The following is a 17,010-nucleotide window of genomic DNA, read 5'->3' on the forward strand; positions in this document are numbered from 1 at the left end:
GGACCTAATGGTCAGGGGTCCCTTTACCTTTACCTTACTTGGATGTGTATGTAGAAGAACATGAGGGGGCATGGTTTTTAGCTAGTTGTTGATTTTCAAAAGGTTTTAAATTGCTGAAATTACTGATAATTTAATTCCCCCTCTCAGAACTACACTTCGCTGGGGAGAGGCGTTGGTCATTAAACTGCTCTGGGAGGCGAATATGGGTCTCCACCTACCGGTAATAACTCTCAGCACCCTTAACAAACCACAGCTCCCAGGATGGTTTGGGAGAAGCTGGGACTGTTTATTTTTAAAAAAATTATTTTTATTAGTTTTATATAGTAACACAAAGAATAAAAACATACAAAAACATACAGCCCATATCAATCCACCTTCTCCCCCTCCCTCCACAAGTCCCCTTCTGCCACAAGGGAATCCCGTGGACGATGAGAGTCGAATGTAGTCCATTTTATAGATGGGTTTGTCCTCATCCCCCCTTCCCCCAGAGCCACCCCCTGCCACCAAGAGGCCCTAGGATGACAAGGAGAGATACGGGTTGGAGTCCCCCCAACTATTTATATATAATCCCATTAAATTCTAAAAAAAAGAAGAAAAAATAAAACACAAAAAGGAAAAACAAACAAGCAGTTAAAACACAGGTGTCAAACCCAAGGCCCGCGGGCCAAATCCGGCCCGCCAGACCTCCTCATGTGGCCCACCGAGCGCCCCAGCCAGCAGGACCCAGCAGCGGGACCTTGCTGCTGAAGCGCCGCGCCGACACACAGGCCGCTATCTGGAGGCGCGCGGGGAGCGCTCCGCTTGTAGACTACAGCTCCCAGGGGCTCCTTTCGGGAAACCGTTCTCGCCTCTTACTCTCGCGGGATGGCCCGCCGCCGCTCCCTTCCCCAACCCCACCTCTCGCAACTTCGCGCTCGCTTTCGGCGCGGTGGTTGAATGTGGGGCGGGGCGGTGGCAGCGATGGCAACGCGCTCCGCTGCCGCGTCGTCTCCTCCGACGAAGCTGTCCTTGTCGCCGTTCGTCCGGAAGCTCCGTAAGTCCTCCAAAGCCCCTCTCCCTTTCTGGCTAGAGGAGACAAGCGCGCTGGAGCCGCAGCCGCGGCTTCCAGGGGCGCCGGAATGAGCGGCAGAGGCAGGGCTGGCTGCTGCTGCTGCTTCTCCCTCTCACTCGCTCGCTCGCTCGCTCTGAACTACCCAATGAAGGGTTGCTTTGCTGGGAGGGATCAAAAGAGCAGCGAGGGGTGTGGGAAGGGAGGGGGGTGGGAGAAATGCAACAGTGGAGAAACTGAGGTCGGGCTGCCTTTAAATGGGAGTTTTTTTTAAAAAAAGGTTTCAATCCAAGTGGGGGGGGGGGAGAAGGAAAAAATCAACTCCTCCTGATTCCCAAGGAAATCAGAAGCAGATTTCAAGACATTTAATCACACACAGGGTGTCACTCTCGTGTGTGTGTGTGTGTATGCATGTGACTGGAAGAAAGTTATGCCCGGCCCCTGCCTTCCTGGGTTCGCCTCCCTCCCTCCCTCCCTCCCTCCCTCCCTCCCTCCCTCCCTCCCTCCCTCCCTCCCTCCCTCCCTCCCTCTTTTTCTTCTTCCACCTCCTTTGCTCTGCCTTTTCGGTCCTCTCTGTAAAAGGGAGCTCCTTTTCTAGCAGAGGCTGGCTAGCCCACCAAATCTATTCCATGTCAGTTGAAAAGTCTCCCTACCTACTTGATCTAGCCAGGCTCAGGCTTGGGTGGCTCGATCAGGAGGGAGGAAATGGACTCCTGTACCTTTAAGAGAGGGGAATTTCAGCAGGTACAGCTTTTCTTTTTTCTTTACGCACTTCTCCTAAAATGGACACCCGCTGCCTCACGCTGCACGGGAAAGGCTTTTTGCCCCTGGGTCCCTTCGCTCAACAAGTCCCTTCCCTTTTCTGGCACTGAATCAAGGCGGCGACCCCCCCCTTCCCTTTCTTTCTTCCTCTCTCTCGTTCTTATTCTTTCTTTCCCTCTCCCTCCTTCCTTCTTTATCTCTGTCTTATCTCCCTCTTTCTTTTTCTTTCCTTCTTTCATGGGCGTAGGCAGGGGGCAGGAGGGGGCAGCTGCCCCCCCTAGAAGCAAAAAAATTAATGTATTTTACAGACCATAACCAGCACTTTCCCCCTCCAAAAACTGAAGTGGAAAGGGCTTTGCTTTAGCAAGAGCAGCTAAGTCTCCGCTTGCTGGGGGGGGGGGGACACACAGCAGTAACAAAAACACATCAAATAAATAAAGCAAAGTGGCTACCAGTAGTTAAGCAGTTAAGACAATGGAGCATATATCCCCAGGCAAGATTCGATAGCTGACCATTTCACCCTATTGTTCTTAAGTGGGAGTTGTTAATGAGCATTCAGGAGCATTAAGAGTTCTATTGGCGATTTAATGAGGGTGCAGACTCAGAGGATTCAATTTGACTAAGGTGGCTCTGCAAGGCTAAAAAGAAGTGAATAAGAAAGGGGGGGCTGTAGCTTTGACAGACACAGTGATGTTTATAAAAAGCATTGGTGTTCCAGTCTGCCCCTCCTCCTGCATCTGTATACTGTAAATCAGGGGTGGCCACCTCCCAAGAGACTCAGATCTACTCAGAGTTTAAAACTGGGGGTGATCTACCCCCTTTTGGGGGGTTCAGGTCAAAGCTGTTGAGTTTTTTTTAAAGGAAGGGAAGCCCTGTTTTTGGGGTTTAGGTCAAACTTGTTGAGCTTCTTTTAGGAGGGAGGGAGGCCCATTTTTGTTTAGGGCTTCAGGTCATAGTTCAACTTTTTTGAGGGAGGAGGAACATTTTGGGTGAGCTTTTTTTAGGGGTGCCAGTGACCTACCAGTGATCTACCACAGACATCCAGTGATCTACTGGTAGATCACAATCTACCTGTTGGACGTGCCTGCTGTAAATCAAGCAGAGAGAAAGCTGCTTACAAGGCTCCTGTACATGCAGAGTTCCAGCATCACAGCGTCACCCAGAGGCACCCACAAATATGAGTTATTCCTCTCTCTATTTCTTCCTTCCTTCCCTCCCTCTTCCATCCTTAATAAAATATGGGGGGGGCAGATAAGCCCCACATAGAAAGCCCATCAACATGGGGGGATGACTCTTTCAAATACGGTATTTACCAGTAATTGGGGGGGGGGGGAGAGGCATCTAGGCCTCTAGGATTTGGCTGCTATGCCTAGGAGTAGGACAATTCAAGAAAGCAGAACTATGCATATGGTATGGTAATATATCAATAGAATCGTAGAATTGTAGTCGGAAGGTACCACAAGGGTCATCTAGTCCAACCCGCTGCAATGCAGGATTTTTTTTTCTAAGGTGGGGCTTGAACCATGGTTGAAATATTATGCTGATATGCAGCAACGCCTTGGAGCCGTCGTGGCTGCGGCCATGCCTTGCCCCGCCCTCGCCCGCCCTTCCACCCCCTCTCCCCTGCCCGACCCTCCTGTCCTCTTGCTGCAGAGTTCCAGCATCACAGCGTCATCCAGAGACACCCACAAATATGAGTTATTTCTCTCTCTATTTCTTCCTTCCTTCCCTCCCTCTTCCATCCTTAATAAAATATGGGGGGGGCAGATAAGCCCCACATAGAAAGCCCATCAACATGGGGGGATGACTCTTTCAAATACGGTATTTACCAGTAATTGGGGGGGGCACCTAGGCCTCTAGGAGTTGGATGCTATGCCTAGGAGTAGGACAATTCAAGAAAGCAGAATGATGCATATGCTATGGTAATATATCAATAGAATCATAGAATTGTAGTCGGAAGGTACCACAAGGGTCATCTAGTCCAACCCCCTGCAATGCAGGATTTTTTTCCTAAGGTGGGGCTTGAACCATGGTTGAAATAATATGCTGATATGCAGCAACGCCTCTGAGCCGTCGTGGCTGCGGCCGTGTCTTGCCTTGCCCTCGCCCGCCCTGCCACCCCCTCTCGCCTGCCCGACCCTCCCGTCCTCTCCAGCCAAGCAGGGTAGCCGCCAACGCTACCAGCCCCAGAAGCACAAGGTGGCCGCTGCTGCCACCGCCACGATGTCATCAGGCCCGTTGGCCCTTTAGCCCTGCCCACTTTGTGGCCCCTGCCCTTCTGTGCCTTGGCCCCGCCCCTGAACGACCATGGCTTGCCCCCCCTAGTTTTGATCCTGGCTACGCCCCTGCCTTCTTTATTCCCTTCCTTCTTTCCTACTCTTCTTTCTCTCCCCTCTTTCTTTCCTTCCTCTCTCCCTCCTGCTCCCTCTTTTCTTTCTTTCTTTCTTTCTTTCTTCCTTCCTTCCTTCCTTCCTTCCTTCCTTCCTTCCTTCCTTCCTTCCTTCCTTCCGTCCTTCCCATCTTTCTTCCTCTCCCTCATTCTTATTCTTTCTTTCCCTCTACTGTACTTCCTTCCTTCTTTCTCCCTTTCCGTCTTCTCTCCCTCTTTCTTTTTCTTTCCTTCTTTATTCCCTTCCTTATTTCCTACTCTTCTTTCTCTCCCCTCTTTTCTTCCTTCCTTCCTTCCCTCCCCTCCCTCTCCCTCTCCTCAGAAACATAGGATGCTGCTTTATACTTCTGGCCCTTAAACCCTGGAACCAGGAGAGCAGCTCCAGTGAGTCAACCTCAGCCAGTCCCTTTGGTGAAGGGTGGTGGCTCACTGGCAGAACATCTGTCCTGCATGCAGAAGGACCCCAGCATCTCCAGGTACTAGTAGCTCTGCAAAGGTCCTGCATGAAACCCTAGCGAGCCTCCACCACCCAGTGCAGTTACCAAAAATCTTTTTTCAATAAATTGTACAATAATTGTACATTTGAATATCTACTTGCCATTATTCTGACTATGTTTCTGCTTTCAGAGCTAGTTATTACTTACATTATTACAAAAAAAACAGTAATAATTGAATGCAGTGACAATAATTTATGATAATAAAGAGTGGACACATAGTCCTACAGATACAACTGGCCCTTTGAGGGTGACCAAACTGCTGATGCGGCCCCTGATGAATTTGAGTTTGACACCCCTGAGTTAAAATATCTCATTTTTCAATCTCTTACTTTGTTAAACATTATTTTAGTGACTTCCTCAGATCCCTTCTTCCTGGTTTTCATAATTTCCTAATATTAATCATAGTGGGTTTCTTACTCTTAAATTCAATTCTTACTCTTTAATCAGGCTATCGAACAATTTCCACCTTCTTCGTGCCCCCTTTCCACATTCCCCCTCCTGCCACAAGGGATACCCATGGGAAGTGACCATCCAAAGGTGATCCATTTTGTAGTTGGGCTTCCCTCCGCCTCACCCCCTCACCCCCCCACCCCCCCTGCCACAAGAGGCTCCAGGATAGCAGGGAGAGAGAGAGGCAGATATCCCCCCCAACTACTTAACTAAACATACAATTTCTGTTATGCTAACCTAAGATTTTCCCCCAAGCCATTCCTCCACCTCCCCCACAAGAAATATCAAATGATTATTCAAATCTCTACTCATACCTCTTAACCTTATTATCCTAAATACCTCCTCCTCTCCCCTGGATTCTTTCCGCCATTTGGTTCAGCATTTCCATTATCAAGCCAAGATTTCAATACCGTTTTTCAATCAGCCTAAATACAATTTTACCAATTTTTTCAACCCACCCCAAGTCTATCCCATTTTAAGTTCAAAGTCTCTGTCCTCCCCTCCCTCTGCTTTTCCCACCCCTCAATCTCACTCCCTTGCCCAGTTGCATTTTCCCAATCCTCCCCATTTCCTTCAAAAATCAGTTCCCATTCTTGGTGATGTATTCCCACAGTAGTTAATTTCTCAGTTGTTTTTTGAAAGTTAGTTAATTTCTCAGTTGTTTTTTGAAAGTTCTTCTCTTCATGTTGAGCACTTTCTTCTTCCTTCCCCTTGTTTTGTTGTGCATTGTTCCGAAGCTTGTTTTTTAAGATCCCTTTCATCTACAAGAGTGACATTTAAGTGATGGTTAAAGACTTTTGGAATGCAGTATATGAAGAAATGAAAAAGATTTTCAGACTAAACTTTCAAAAAAGACCAGAGGCTTTTTTGTTGGGAATTCTGAACAAAGATAAACCGGTTAAGTACAGGGAGATTTTCTTATATGCTTCAGCAGCCGCTCGATTCCTAATAGCAGGCAGGTGGAAAGGGGACACCGTCCCAACAATCAATGAGTGGCAAAATAAATTGTCAGATATGGTAAACTTGGCCCAATTAACAGATAACCTAAGGGGAACCACCAAACAGTTGTTTGCAAAAAAAATGGGATGTATTTAGGAGATATATACAAGAGAGAAATAATTATAACGTAATTTACAAGAGTGACATTTAAGTCTTGTCCCTGGTCCACAATGCTTGCTAACAATAAGCTGAACTGTTGCTGTCCCTTTAAGAGATCTCCCAGTATTTCCAAATATTCCAACACAGTTTGTTGGAAGTCAGATGTTCCGGATGTTGACATTCTTTCCAGTCACAGGCAGAATGGAGATTAGAGGACAAAAGACAATGGAATTTCCGTCCTCAAGAACGGTAGAATCCATCTTGGCTGACCATTTTCATGATCTTTGAATCAGTTCAGTTTCTTCACATATCGTATAACATCAATCACCACTTTTTTTCCCTTTTTGAAATCTGTCAAATTTACTTCTCAGTATTTCCTTGCTGAGCCTCATAGGGTGCTGGCACCAGGATTGAGAAGGGGTTCCCCCCCTACCAATCTCCTTCTTTTGCAGGGATTTTTCTTATTACCGAGAAATCTGTCCCCCTACACCCTGCTTGCAGGAGTGAAAAAGTCTTTCTTTGGGATTTCAAAGACAGTCAATTTTCTTTTCGGCTTTGGAGCATTTTAGCGCTTCTTAATTCAGCAGTAGGAAGAGATCGACTCCCGTTTGTTTAAAACCTCTTCCTATGATCCAAATTATAAAGTTCTTAGTCCCAATTAGAGATTTCACTTACTCAGTCCAAATCTTTATTTTTGTGGGAAGAATCCGCCGCTTGCAGGCTGAAGACTCGGGGCTTCACTTCTTGGAGGTGACGGTGGTGCTAAAAATGGCTCCTGCGACTTCCACTCCGCTGGCTCTCGGTGGCTCTACTGAGCCTCCCGGGCAGCAGAGAAATCGCGTTAGGAGCTCCGCTGAGCTGCTAAACCCCCGGGACGCTCTTCCCGGGGTTTTTGTGGGGAATCTGCGTGCCCCCGCGGACTCCCCCCCCCTCCGCGATGCCAGAGACCTCAGAGCTCGAGGTCTCTGCGTCCTCTCACCAGTGCGGCAGACCGGAAGTTGAAGCTGGGACTGTTTAAAGTGGTATTGTAGAAGTTTCCATGTATGGTAAAGGTAAAGGTTAAAGGTAAAGCACTCCTGGATGGTTCAGTCAAAAGCAACTATGAGGTTGCGGTGCTCATCTCACTTTCATGCCGAGGGAGCCGGCATTTTTCCACAGACAGCTTTCTGGGTCATGTGGCCAGCAGGACTAAACCGCATCAGGCGGGTTACATACTTTTTGGGTTACGTACAGCACCCTGGAACAAATTAGGTACATAACCTGAGGTATCCCTGTAGAGATCCTGACTCCCACCCACCCCCCACCATTCAAAACATTTTATCTTCATAGTTACCCCATAGGACTTTTTCTTTTGGGCAGAGGGGGAGATTACTTATTTATAAACTTTTCTCTTGCACCTCCTAGTCTTTATGTGAGTCTCTGTGGCTTGCAAACTCAAGGTAGATCAGCTGCCACGTGAAAGGATAAAAGAACAAAATGATTTAAAGTTTTTTATTAAAAAGTCCCTTAAGCCAACACAGACCTTTAAACAGAATTGTATTTTGGGTACACTTAGCAACAGTTGATCATTCTTACATGCAACCCCCAAAGCCCTCCTTTGTCTTATATTATTTCATCATGTTCTCTCTTCTATTTATCTTTGCCGTTGTCTGGAAAACTTATCCTAGATAATAATAATTTATTATTTGTACCCTGCCCATTTGGCTGGATTTCCCCAGACACTCTGGGCGGCTTCCAAAAAAGATTTAAAATACATTAAAATGCTACACATTAAAAACTTCCCTGAACAGATAAAGGAGCACTGTACTGTATCTTTTTCTGGGTTAGGGATAGCTCTCTTATAAAACCAGCAGCAACTATAGCAGAGAGAAGGAGAAGAAGGAGCAGAGAGGAACTGTCTGGAGACAGAATCGCAAACCAGGAGAGAGAAGCCAACTCCGTCCGACTTCGATATGGCTATGAAGATGCAAGTCCTTCTTCTCCTGGTCTCTTGGTTCGTCCAGGGGCAATCTGATGATTCAGACTCAGGTATCATAGCTGACAGTCTACGGCAGGCACCCCCCAAACTGCGGCCCTCCAGATGTTTTGGCCTACAACTCCCGTGATCCCTAGCTAACAGGACCAGTAGTCAGGGAAGATGGGAATTGTAGCCCAAAATATCTGGAGGGCCGAAGTTTGGGGATGCCTGGTCTACGGTATATCTAACAATCCAGGATAGCCGTGGGAAACGGCACTGGAATAAGGCAATTTTCAGCAAAAAAAAGGGAAGGTTGACAGCTGTGGGTTGGAATAAGGGAGATTCGTACAAAAAAGGGAGGGTTGACAGCTATGTCAGGTATGCCTACAAGAGAATCCATCACTAACTACAAGTTGAGATTTTGCTTGCTTGCTTCCCACTCCCTTTCTTCGTTCCAGACTAGGGCAAACGCCTGCAGGATGTTCCGTGGGGTAGGGAGAGAGCCTGCCAAGCGAGATCTGCAAGCTGGCACAGTGGGGGTGGGCTTCAGAATGGCCCCTTGCAAGGCAGCCTTCTCGGAAGATGGTGACACAGTGTTGATTTCCCCAAGCATCAGGGCAGGGCAGACGTTATTCAGAGGTTGCCAGGCAGTGCATCAAGGCCAGGTGGAAAGGGGGTCCAGATATTCCTTTTCCTCCAAACACGTCTGAAGTTGACCAGCCACCACTGAGTCAGCGACCATGCCCCCAGTCGCTTCCCCACCCCACCCCACCCTCTCTCTCTGTGTATAAAACCCAAATTAAAAATGTCTTTAAAAGTAAATCAAGTTAAATTAAATGAGCCTGCCCTCTCCCACCCTGCCAGAGAGAGAGAGAGAGAGAGAGAGAGAGAGAGTTGTCTTATGCTGCCTATCACACAAGAAAAGAAAATTTGAGAGAGAGAAGTGAAGGAAGAAACCTGGGACTTGGCGAGGGGTGGTGGTGTCTGAGATAAAAAGCGGAGATAAGTCTCCAGTCCTCATGGTTCTGGAGAAAGGGCTGCTTCCAACAGGAACACAGGAAGCTGCCTGTGCTGAGCCAGAGCACTGGTCCCCCTAACGGGGTGTGTGGGTGTTTCTGTCTGAGTGTTCAGGCAGGGAGTCTCTCCAAGCCCCGCCTGGAGATACCAGGATTTGAACTTGGGACCTTCTGCATGCATAGCAGGCTACAGCCTCTGTGCACAACACCGAGTCCTGTAGCAATGCTGCAGTCATGAGATGGAGCAATGTTTTTGGCTTTAAAGGCTTTAAGAATATTTTAACTGAAGCTGCTTTTAGATACTTTCAAGTGTACAGTAATTGGTTTTGAGGTTGTTGTTTTTTTAAAGAACGATCTAAACTGTTTTACACTATTTTAGCTTCGTGTTTCTGTTTGCTGACCTGGGTTCCTTGGAGAGGAAAGGGAGGGTGATTAATAATAATAATAATAATAATAATAATAATAATAATAATAATATTCTAAAAAAACAAGATGAAACACCAAACTTTATTGTATCATTATCTCTCTCTTTTTTTCTGATTCTCCCTACAGATATGTACCAGCGACCGATAGATATACCTGGACTAGGTTAGAGGATCTTTATTCTAACTACTATCCGTGCTGGGGAATGGGCTAGTTTCCTAGGAAAACGATCATTTAGAAATTTTAGGTTGTGTAACAAAAGAAAATCATATATGAATGAATCAATGTATTTGATTTGAATTGGTATTACTATGTATTTTATTGTTTTGTACAGTGGTGCCTCGCTTAACGAATGCCCTGCTTAACGAAATTTCCGCTTAATGAAAGGATTTTTCGAGCGGAGGTTGCCTCGCTAGACGAATTCGTTTTACGAATTGCAGTTTCCCATAGGAATGCACTGAAATTCAATTAATGCGTTCCTATGGGCAAAAAAAATTTCCAAAAATTTTTCAATGCATTCCTATGGGATTCGCTAGACGAATTATCCATTATAAGAAAAGACCTGTGGAACGAATTAAATTCGTCTAGCGAGGCACCATTGAGACTTTGGTAGAAAGCGGTGAACAAATGGAATAATGAATAATAACGGAGAGATAAGGAGGGCGAGAGAAAGATTGCTTGCATTGTGAACGCAAGCATGCACACAGACACACAAGGCCTAGAACAATCATCTTCCTACCTTTCTCTTTCTTTTTTTCTTGTATTTTGATACAATTTATTAATTTTATGATAACAAAAAACACACACACAAAGAACATCACAATCAAAACCTTACATCTTAATTTACTTCCTCCAACTCCCCCTCCTGGTTCCTTTTTTAAATATATACTTATTTATACACATCCGCAGAATCTTTTCCTATTTTAAAACAAAATAAAAAAATTCCTTCCAGTAGCACCATAGAGGCCAACTAGGTTTGTCATTGGTATGAGCTTCCGTGTGCATGAACACTTCTTCAGGCACACGAAAGCTCATACCAATGACAAACTGGAAGGGTTTTTTAAAGATCAAAGCGTAGGAAATAAAATCTCACCAGGTGGCCTAAAAACATTTTGGATCCTCTGCTCACCCTAGAAACATTGCTGGGCTACTAAAATCCTAACTGCAGCTAACGCCCACATCAAAAGCTCTTCAGAGCAACAAGCAAAAGTGCTGTTCGCCCACATATTCTGTAAAGAGTATTTCTCAACTAAGGCAGGTGAGGTGTGATTGAGCGTCGTTTGATTTCTATCCCTCCCTCTCTCTCACTTTCCCCAGTGAATGCTGAAGGTGGGCAAGACAAATTCCCACCTGCCCGCCCCACTGCCAAGAATATCGGGAACATCTGCAAGGATGGGAGTAAGAAGCTGCCGCAGGGCCTGAAAGACTCAGATCGCTCAAACGTCTACGGCAAGGCAGATGTCCTCATCGAACTGGGAGTCGCACTGGGCAAGTGTTGCAAGGAAAAGGCGCAGCTCCCTTGCTCCGAGAAAGCAGTGAGTGCTTACCATTTTCTTCCTTGGCCTGACAAATATGGCAGCTGCTTTAATATGGGGGCCTTGTGGGGTTTCCCTAAACAGGGCTGCCTTCAGATGTCTTCTAAAAGTCTGCTGGTTGTTTTTCTCTTTGACAACTGATGGGAGGGCGTTCCACAGGGCGGGTGCCACTACCGAGAAGGCCCTCTGCCTGGTTCCCTATAACTTGGCCTCTTGCAGTGAGTGAACCGCCAGAAGGCCCTTGGCGCTGGACCTCAGTGTCTGGGCAGAATGATGGGGATGGAGACATTCCTTTAGGTATACTGGACCGAGGCCGTTTAGGGCTCTTTCTTTCTTTCTTTGGAAGGGGGGGTGCGGGTGGGTGTAAAGCAGTGACATCCTGAACCTACGTATTTTTAGCTCCATGGGACGCACCCGACCATAGGGCACACCTCATTTTTAGAGGCGGAAAACAAGAAATATATATATATATTGTTTTCCTCCTCTAAAAGGCTGGGAGGAGGGGTGGAAGGGGTTCCCGTCCGTCCCTCCTCTCACCTCACTGTAAAGCAAGCAGATCTTGAGGACAGCCTCAAGAAGGAGGGAGGGAGGGAGGAAGGGAAGGAAGGGAAGGAAGGAAGGAAGGAAGGAAGGAAGGAAGGAAGGAAGGAAGGAAGGAAGGGGTGAAAGAGAGAGAGAGAGGAAGAGAAAGGGAAGGAGGGAGGGAGGGGGTGAGAGAGAATCAATTTTGCAAGAATACTTGGATTTCTTCCAAAATGGTGCTATTCAGGAAATACAGCTGCAGAGGAACTGGCCAGTTATTGACTATCAACCTCCTTTAGTTCCACGTTTAGTTGGGAGGTGCTACTGAAGAAGGAGCTGTTTCTTTTCTATAAATATTCCTAGGAAAACCCCAGTTTTACTTTGTTGTAATGATGACTTTAGGTACTAGATGCATGCCGATTTCCTACTTCATAAATCATATTAATTCCAAACAATGTGGGCCAGATTCAGCTGACTAGTCCTGCCAGCAGAAGCCCTCGGAAGGAGCTGAAGCTAGGGCAGTGATGGTGAACCTATGACACGCGTGTCAGATGTGACACGCAGAGCCCTCACTGCTGGCACGCGCCCCATCGGCCCATTCACACTGTTGTTGTTGTTTCCCCCCCATTTGTTCTCCTGCTTCTCCTACAGCTTGTCTCTTCTGTTAAAACCTGGATCCTTTGTTGTTGTTGTTGCTGCTGGTAGCCAAAGATTGGTTTTTAACCCTTTCTGTGCTGTTTTTTTTGGCGCTTTGGCAGACTATGTCGGTGCTGTGTGTTAGTTCCACCGAAGGTATTATTCGTCATTTATTTCTGTTCTCTTTCCCCCCCAAAAAAGCGCAGCAGCTTTGGGGCATCCCCAAAAAAACCAATGCAGCTTTTGCACCCCCCAAAAAACCTCCAAAACTTTGGTCAGCAGCTCCCCCAAAAAGCTCAACAACTCTGGGCACTTTGTGATAAATAAGGAGTTTTTGGTTTGGTTTGGTTAAATAATTAGTTTTTTGTTTATTAAATACAGTTATATATTACAATTATACATTTTTGTTATTTAAACTATAAATATCGCGAAATAATGGTTTTTTTCTCAAAGTGACACACCACCCAAGTTATGCTCGGTTTTGTGGCGAATTTTGACACACCAAGCTCAAAAGGTTGCCCATCACTGAGCTAGGGCAATAGAGAAAGAAAGAGAGGGAGGGAGAGAAGAGAGAGAAGGAAGGAAAGAAGGATGGATGGGTGGAAGGGTTAAGAGAGAGTGAAAGAAAGAGGGGGAAGGAAGGAAGGAAGGAAGGAAGGAAGGAAGGAAGGAAGGAAGGAAGGAAGGAAGGAAGGAAGGAAGTGTGTGTGTGTGAGAGAGAGAGAGAGAGAGAGAGAGAGAGAGATTGTCGGGGGCATGGTAACGGCGATTGCTGATCCTGCCTCCCCCTCCCCCCAGGCGGCGATGGCCCGCGTGCAGCTGCTGGAACAGAGCGAGGTGGCACCAGGATCAGCCCGAAATCGGGCTGTTCCGATCCCCTCCTTCCCCTCCGCGATTGCCGGGGCGGGTGGAGGGAAAGCCAGCCAAATGCTTTGCGCGGCTCTGGGGCTTTCCCTCCACCCGCCCCACAGCCAGCCAGCGAGAAGGGCCGTCTCCCTTCTCCCTGGCTGGCTGTGGGGCAGGCAGAGGGAAAGTTGGCCAAATGCTTTGCACGGCTCTGGGGCTTTCCTTCCACCCCCCCCCCCCACAGCCAGCCAGCGAGAAGGGCCGTCTCCCTTCTCCCTGGCTGGCTGTGGGGCAGGCAGAGGGAAAGTTGGCCAAATGCTTTGCACAGCTCTGGGGCTTTCCTTCCACCACCCCCCACAGCCAGCCAGCGAGAAGGGCCGTCTCCCTTCTCCCTGGCTGGCTGTGGGGTAGGCAGAGGGAAACTTGGCCAAATGCTGTGTGCGGCTCTGGGGCTTTCCCTCCGCCCGCGTCACAGCCAGCCGGCTAGAAGGAATGTCTCCCTCCTCCCCGGCTGGCTGTGGGGCGCGTAAAAGAAACGGAGCGGCACCGGGTGGCGGCGGGGGGCAGGCTGGCCAGCGCCCCCTCCATATTGGCGCTCTAAGCAGTTGCCTAGTTTGCCCCAATGCTCGCTCCGGCCCTGATCACACCCCTTCCCAAATTAAGACAAGTTTGCATTTTTGATACTAGTCCTTGCTCCTGATAAGAGTGCCTTTGTTTCCCAACTAACAATAACAAAACAACAACAACAACAACAATTTACTATTTATACCCCACTCATCTGTGGCTGGGTTTCCCAAGCCACTCTGGGCGGCTTCCACCAAAGATTAAAAATACAATAAAACATCAGTCATTAAAAACTTCCCTAAACAGGGCTGCCTTCATGTCTAAACGTTACATAGTTGTTTATTTCCTTGACATCTGAAGATTAGCCGTTCCACAGGGCGGGTGCCACTCCCGAAAAGGCCCTGCTTTGCCTGGTTCCCTGTAAGTTGGCTTCTTGCAGTGAGGGAACTGCCAGAAGGCCCTCGGCGCTGGATCTCAGTGTCCGGGCAGAGTGATGGGAAGTGATTGGGAAGGCAATTAGGATTCAGTTGTACAGAGAGTGCGCTGCAGACGACTCAAAGCTGCCCTCTTCTCAATCTGTTGCTGCTTTGAGTGCAAATCCACACCCACACACACATTTTGCAAGACAGACATTCGGACACATATTAAAAAGAGGCTCTGAGTTTGGGCCCAGATTATGAAACCCTAGTTAGCCATCTTATTGACCCTTTCATCTGTCTCCCTCCTGGTCCAGTGGTCTGCCGTTCTGAACAAGATGTGCACAAAGCAATACGCAATAAAGATGGCACACCATGAGTGCTGTGGAAAGAGTGATGCCGCCAGGGAAAACTGTTTTGACAAGAAGTCCCGCTTCCCAAATTACGACTTCAAGAACTGATGGGTGATTCTGTCGTGACCTATGTAACATTTGCAGCTTCTTTGCGCATATATATATATACACACAGTATATATATGTGTGTGATTTGACTATTATGTAACTCCAATTAACATGAAGCTGTTAACTGCCTTGATCCCTCCCTACAAAAACAATAAATCATTATGCCTGAGGTTGTTTAAATGTTTACTTTTTATTGTGTGTGTTTTTATTAAAAAAATGTAGCCAATGTAACAGCTTTGCAACCTCAAGAACTTATCTGTAACGTGGGCAAGCTTTTCCTCTGAAAGTATGAATCCATTTTTCTTCTTTTTGTGCCGCTATACTAAGGTTTCATGGCCAAGTGCCAAATCGATAGTAATGTTTATTTGAAAACTGTGGAATAGAGGTTTTCTGGCAAATGAAATGTGACTAACGTAACATGACGAACGTAACATGTGACAATTCATTCCTAGACACCAGGGGTCAGCAAACATTTTCAGCAGGGGGCCGGTCTACTGTCCCTCAGACCTTGTGGGGGGCCAGACTATATTTTGAAAAAAAATATGAACGAATTCCTATGGCCCACAAATAACCCAGAGATGCATTTTAAATAAAAGGACACATTCTACTCATGTAAAAACATGCTGATTCCTGGGCCATCCGTGGGCCGGATTTAGCAGGCGATTGGGCCGCATCCGGCCCCCAGGCCTTAGTTTGGGAACCCCTGCTAGACACCCCAAAAATACAGCAAAGGACTCCATAGCATGTGACATCTTGTATAGCTGGCGAAGTTTAATTCAATTCCTCCAAACCAGATACCTCCAGATCTTGGTGAGATTTCTAGAGAATTATTATTATTATTATTATTAAGCACTGCCTTTTGTGCCACAGAACCTGCTTTTGGATATGTGTAAAATCTAAATTGATAGGTGGCGCTGGTGTTTTTTTATGTGGAGTAGGTGAAACAGGAATGCAGGAGGGAAGGGGAACCTTTCTTTTTGGGCAGCCTTTCTCTTGGTCTTAGGAAAGTATAGCCCAGGCGTCAGCAACATTTTCCGGCTGTGGGCCGGAGGATTCCCACGGACTATCGTCCGTGGGCTGGACATGCGCTGGACATGCGCAGAAGCTACCAGTATTTCCGGCATCATGCTGCCCATGTCCAGGGCGCCGGAAATGGCTTCCGCGGCTGCGATTTCCATTTCCGGCACTACTCGGCGACTCCCCGAGCCGCACTGTGCCGGTTTAGAGCAAAGAAAGGAAAGGAAAATGCAAAGAGGGGAAAATACAAAGCCCTCTCCCAAAGGTAGATCTTAGGCAAAACCATTTTGCAAAACCAATATAATATGGGTTTTATTTCCCGTTATATGTGCATCTATAAAAGGCATAGCCAACCTTGGCTCTCCAGATGTTTTGGAACCACAACTCCCATGATCCCTGACCACTGGCCCTGTTAGCTAGGGATCATGGGAGTTGTGGTTCCAACACATTTGGAGAGCCAAGGTTGCCTATGCCTGATCTATAATATACATTTCTGTACACATTACTTGGCGGAGAACAGCTTTGCAAAATTTAGAGAAGTACAAATTTCAAAGGACAGTTAAGCAGCGGTTCGTGTATGGCTTCCAGAAAATGTGAATTTGGTAAGGAGTAGCATTGATGGTGACTGCCGTAAAATATTCTTATTCTTATTCTTAATTGAATTTATATACCGCCCTAGGTCTCAAGTCGGTTCCCAGAAAAAAATCAAAATACTGTATAAAACAACAAAATATATAATCAAAATAAAAACATATATACGTTCATTCATATGTTTTATTTGTACAAATGCCTCCAACAAATGCCCAGAGTGGCTTGCAACAGAGATAGCGGGAATGCTTTTCAACATCAGACACTGTAAAACTATTTCATAACGTAAGAAAACAAGGGGAGAGGAGGCATAACAGCATGCAAAACAACAGTGACATCATTTCGGCACGGTAAATATAAGAAGATTGCATGAACAACGTCCAATAATAGCAAAAACAGCAGAGGGATTTAACCACCAGGGGGCGCCTCTGCATTGGCACTGGCCACTTGTAGCTGGTCTGCAGTGCCAGATCTTTTAGACAAGCTTTAATTTGCACCTCAGCAGGACTGGAGTTTTCCTGGCTCAATCCCATCTCTGACACATCACTCAAGGAGTCAGAGAATGACAGGACGCATCTGCCTCGTGTTTCTGGACCAATCAGTCACCTAATTTATAAAAGAGCATACAGTACAACATTTTAAAAAATCATATATGGATCCATAGAACCAAATGAACTAGTGTTGACGCAAGCTTAGCTTTGCAGTTCTCTCTGAAATATTACTCTTTCCCTTCTGTTCCGATCCCCTTTTATGGCCATCAAAATTAGTGACCATCGCCGCACCTT

At 46.7% G+C, this 17,010-nt stretch overlaps 1 protein-coding gene across 1 annotated transcript; it reads left to right on the plus strand.

Moving 5' to 3' along the window:
* Nucleotides 1-1,591: 1,591 nt before the first annotated feature.
* On the plus strand, nt 1,592-15,260 carry LOC118078494 (extracellular matrix protein 1). Its single transcript, XM_060269617.1, has 5 exons — nt 1,592-1,792; nt 8,072-8,272; nt 9,770-9,805; nt 10,958-11,175; nt 14,477-15,260. The coding sequence occupies exons 2-5, from the start codon at nt 8,197-8,199 to the stop codon at nt 14,618-14,620; spliced, it is 474 nt and encodes a 157-aa protein (XP_060125600.1). The 5' UTR covers nt 1,592-1,792; nt 8,072-8,196; the 3' UTR covers nt 14,621-15,260.
* The last annotated feature ends 1,750 nt before the right edge of the window (nt 15,261-17,010 follow it).

This window comes from Zootoca vivipara, chromosome 17 (genome assembly GCF_963506605.1).
Source record: "Zootoca vivipara chromosome 17, rZooViv1.1, whole genome shotgun sequence".
In the NCBI taxonomy this organism is placed as follows: Eukaryota; Metazoa; Chordata; class Lepidosauria; order Squamata; family Lacertidae; genus Zootoca; species Zootoca vivipara.

Coding starts and splice junctions, on each gene's coding strand:
- LOC118078494 (XM_060269617.1), top strand. CDS start 8,197: ATGGCTATGAAGATGCAAGTCCTTCTTCTCCTGGTCTCTTGGTTCGTC. Junction 8,273..9,769: donor ATCTGATGATTCAGACTCAG/GTATCATAGCTG, acceptor TTCTCCCTACAG/ATATGTACCAGCGACCGATA. Junction 11,176..14,476: donor TCCCTTGCTCCGAGAAAGCA/GTGAGTGCTTAC, acceptor CTCCTGGTCCAG/TGGTCTGCCGTTCTGAACAA.